The sequence below is a fragment of the Etheostoma cragini genome, chromosome 15, assembly GCF_013103735.1.
Source record: "Etheostoma cragini isolate CJK2018 chromosome 15, CSU_Ecrag_1.0, whole genome shotgun sequence".
Taxonomy (NCBI): Eukaryota; Metazoa; Chordata; class Actinopteri; order Perciformes; family Percidae; genus Etheostoma; species Etheostoma cragini.
This window is the reverse complement of record NC_048421.1, coordinates 11,014,055-11,018,328: the sequence shown is the minus strand read 5'-3', so window position 1 is coordinate 11,018,328 and position 4,274 is coordinate 11,014,055. Positions and strand designations below refer to the sequence as shown.

General features: G+C 41.0%; 1 protein-coding gene across 1 annotated transcript in view; it reads right to left on the bottom strand.

The window, feature by feature from the left end:
- Nucleotides 1–4,270, bottom strand: part of LOC117958155 (medium-chain acyl-CoA ligase ACSF2, mitochondrial-like) — a gene marked incomplete at its 5' end in the record, with an annotated part of 4,964 nt that extends 694 nt beyond the window's left edge. The window contains 13 exons of the mRNA XM_034894427.1: nt 42–77; nt 572–713; nt 850–1,001; nt 1,081–1,188; nt 1,286–1,362; nt 1,465–1,556; nt 1,640–1,791; nt 1,879–1,974; nt 2,075–2,240; nt 2,380–2,498; nt 3,112–3,165; nt 3,474–3,602; nt 4,109–4,270. Coding sequence (XP_034750318.1) covers nt 42–77; nt 572–713; nt 850–1,001; nt 1,081–1,188; nt 1,286–1,362; nt 1,465–1,556; nt 1,640–1,791; nt 1,879–1,974; nt 2,075–2,240; nt 2,380–2,498; nt 3,112–3,165; nt 3,474–3,602; nt 4,109–4,270 — 1,485 coding nt within the window. The remainder of the gene's footprint in view (nt 1–41; nt 78–571; nt 714–849; nt 1,002–1,080; nt 1,189–1,285; nt 1,363–1,464; nt 1,557–1,639; nt 1,792–1,878; nt 1,975–2,074; nt 2,241–2,379; nt 2,499–3,111; nt 3,166–3,473; nt 3,603–4,108) is intronic.
- Between the last annotated feature and the right edge of the window lie 4 nt (nt 4,271–4,274).

Here is a 4,274-nt window from a genome sequence, read left to right as displayed (position 1 = left end):
CTGGAGGTCTGGCCCTCCCTCAGCCTGATGCAGGCACACACCTGCTCGCCCAGCCTCTCATCCTTCACTCCAACCACCTGGGAAACACAAAGAGAAATAGTACAACTAGAATATAAAAGAATATGTGTTTTAAAAAACTCAGCTGACTAACATATATACTCTCAAAAAATGCATCTTTTTTTAAAATAACGTCTACATAGAATTTGCTCTGACAGTCTCTTGCACTATGATAACGTTGCACCTTTCTGCATTTTTTCCACACCACTCCTTTAAACATGCTACAATCAAACTTGACTGTAAGGTCACACTATTAAAATCTTTCTTTGAATTTTGTCAGTGGTTGTCATATGTCTGTGTGCATATGTGTAGGTATGTTGTGTATAAGCTTTTAGACACCTTAATTTCCTTCGGGATAAATAAAGTATCTCTATCTCTATCTATATCTCTACAATTGTCCCGACATTCAGAGAGACATAAAGTTGGCCTACGGCTTTAAGGTGTATCTTTGCTGTCGACTGATGGCAGACAATGTTTCTGACATCTGCTGCCCTCCAGTGGTTCTGAGTCTCACCTGTACCTCCTGCACTTTAGGATGTGTATAGAGAAATTGCTCTATCTCAGCGGGGTAGATGTTCTCCCCTCCTCGGATGATCATGTCCTTTATGCGTCCTTCAATGCGGCAGTATCCCAAACTGTTCAGACTGGCCGTGTCACTGTGTAGAAGATGAAACACACAACATGTAACATGTATACAATATTTCCCAAGTTACCAGTGATCCTTGTTCCAGTTACATAATATATTCTCTTTGAGACAAAGAATAGGTGTACATTATACGTATAGCATCTTACCCAGTCCTGTACCAGCGGTCTTGGGAGATAACCTCTCTGGTTTTCTGAGGATCGTCCCAGTATCCATGCATCACACAGCTGCCTCTGATCATCAGCTCTCCTGAGGCCCCCAGAGGGACAATGTTCCCAGTAGTAGGGTCCACCACTTTAGCCTATAGTAAAGACACACTGGCATTAGGAACAGTGTGGTTTTCACAATATAAAAGGTATTCTGCAAGAGATGAGGCATACCTCAGTGTGGCTCATGATACATCCAACAGTATTTATTTTCAGGTCTTCGTTGTCTTGTGGGAACCCCAGAAATGTGACGGGGCTGTTCTCAGTGGATCCATAACCGATCTGTCAAACCAGCATGTACAGAAGGAGAAGCTATAATTGTAAAAGTTGAATAAGGCATAATTTGAAGATGTACTGTATAGGACATTTAATAGCCGACCATTATCTCTTTCACGTTCATGTCTGTTATCAGTTTTCTCACAATCTCAGGAGGGCACAGTGAACCGCCCATGAGACCTGAAACACAGCAGCACATTAACATGGATTCCTCGAATTCTTGCTAAACATCACACCAAGGTAAAAATATATTAATTATGTTTCAGTCTTTAAATCTCTTACCAGCTTCAATTGATGATAAATCATATTTGTGTAAATCTTGTTGGCTAAGCATGTCGGTGAACATTGTGGGAGTGCCATAGATGAAATTGCACCTTGAGTGAACAAACAAGAATCAATTTAGGTGCGTAACATTGTATATTTAAAGGCCTTTTGGGTGATGAGCAGCGTGCCATACTTTTCACTCTGAATGGCCTCCAGGTTGGCTCGGCTCTTGTAGCCAGAGGAAGGGAAGACCAGTGTGATGCCATGCACTGCCATACACATCCCTCCCAACACAGAGCCAAAGCAGTGGTACATGGGAACAGGCACACACACTCGCACCTGAGGCTGATGGGAATGTGGAAAATTACATTATTTACATTTAACTGTCATTGTTTCATTTCACTTCAAATAAAGAGACAAATATGTACTTACTCTCTGTGCAAAACCCATTCGGAGACCTATGAAATAAGCATTGTTAACAATATTGTGGTGGGAAAGACTGGCTCCTTTTGGACTCCCTGTCGTCCCCTGGAACAAATACACAAGCAACATGACTACATCTGGATCATTGTTAAATCCTGATATTAGTCCAAGTTATAAAATGCACATGTGACAGTGGGAACGTTACTGATGTGAACTGAATGTTGATAGGCTCATCGAAGGACAGTTTGCTCTGCAGATCCATCATCAGCTCTTTATGGTGCTGACTCTCCCCTGCTTGCATCACATCCTCTACGTGGAGCATCCCTGGCTGTCTGCTATCTGTCACTATCACCATACGCAAGTCTGGCAACCTGGCAGACACAAGACAAGATATTTATATCACATCCACATAACCCTAAATTATAGATTGTGAAGCCTTTACGGTTTCTTACTCCCATAATGACAATAGAGGAAGAACATATATTCAATCTGACATTGGCTCTGTCAAACCTGGGGCTTTTGATCATGCCTACTGGCGTCCTGTCGAGCTCTGGGCAGAGCTCCCTCAGCATCTCACAGAAGTTTTGGGTTTTAAAGCGGGTAGGGCAGACCACAGCTTTACACTGGACCTGCATGTGACAAATCAGTTCTATTGAATTTATGTTCTTACTTTACATGGTAGTGTGTAGGGATAATTTTTACTATGAAACTAATAAATTGTCAGCTGATGCTAGCCATGCCTGTCCAGTGGTGAAAGACGTACAAAGATTGTTTACTTAGGTAGATGTAGCAATATCACAGTCATACTGTATGGCCCATTTCAGAGCAATGCATATTGTATATGTGAATTAGAACTTTTGATGCATTATCAATGTGGCAGCTGGTAAAGGTGGGGCTTATTTCTTATACTGCTTATATATACTTATACTTGTGAATTTTTAACAAGAGATAAATGAAGGCTTATCTTTGTAAATAGTAACACACCATAATTTATATGTTGATATATTTTGTATTATTGATCTAAATCTGCAAACTAAAGGTATGAATCTGAGTTGTAGTGGGGTCGAAGTATGTTATAATTAGCAGAAAATGAAAACACTGAAGAAAAGTAAATGTGTAGCTCAAAATTGTACTGCTGGTCATGAGGACAGCAGGGAGACCTCATTTTGTTCTTTTATACACCAGGTTCAGAAATAACCACTAGCAGTTGTGTATGCTAATGCCTAAGAAAATGTGTCGTACCTTTTTTAGAGTAAACTCCACTTCCTTCACCTGATAGGCTGTGTTCAATGACACCTGCACAGGTAACAATTTCAAGTCAGTTGTATGTAAACAGTTCATCACCATAATGTTTTCAAATGGCTTTATAGTGCCTACCATATATTACAAATTACACATTCTGATGTACATGGCTGAATATCATATTACATCATGGAAAGGAATGGTACTACAGAATAGTTCACCAGGGCCCCTGAAAGGAATCAATGTCCTGCTCACTGACACTTGACAGCAGAGTGTTTTGTAACACAGAGCAGTCTGTCCGTCTCAACACAATGCTACACAGTAAATGAACGTTTAAAGGTATAAACTCCTCCCAAACTGACCAGTATAATTCCAGCTTTGGCTGAAGCAAACTGGAAAAGGATCCACTCGTACATGTTGGGTCCCCAGACTCCCAGCCTGTCGCCTCGCTTCAGGCCCAAAGCAAGCAGACCTGCAGCCGCCTTGTCAACCTGCACCAAATATTGTCACAAATAGTGGATCATTCTTTACCACCAGTGGTATGAATTCTGGATCTTTACGACATACCTTTCTGGCTTTTGTACCTGTGTTAGCGCTTGATTATTGTGATTTCTGAAAAGCTGGGTGATTATTTCTCCCAAAGAGGAGAACCAATTCATATTTTTACATTACGTTTGGTGATATAAGGGCTTTATGATATGATGCTGCTTCACTTAGAGTCACTGACAAAAGCAGTTTTTAGGAGGCCCATTTTGTGTCCAAGGATTACCACATGTGACTTCATCAAGTGTCAAAAGGTTAAACAACTATTCTATTAACCTAAAAGGTTAACACTGAAAAAAATATACAAACTTGTTAGATTTAGCAGTGATTTGACAAGTAAATCTCATTAATAAGTAACAAGAGATTGTCTCATTTAAAAAAAAATGCCTCATTGGTAAACCATGAATAGTGGTTAAGAGGTTTGATACATGCATGAAGGTACAATAAGACACACATCTTGCTGAAACTGCACAAAGGTTTTCCGGATGCCATCCTGAAGGAAGACCACCGCTTCACGGTCAGGCCAGCGCTGGACTATGGAGTCCAGACACTGACCTACAGTCAGGGGGAGCAGCGACATGGAGGAGGTGCCATGGACATAGCTGCTGGTCAGTGAGGGT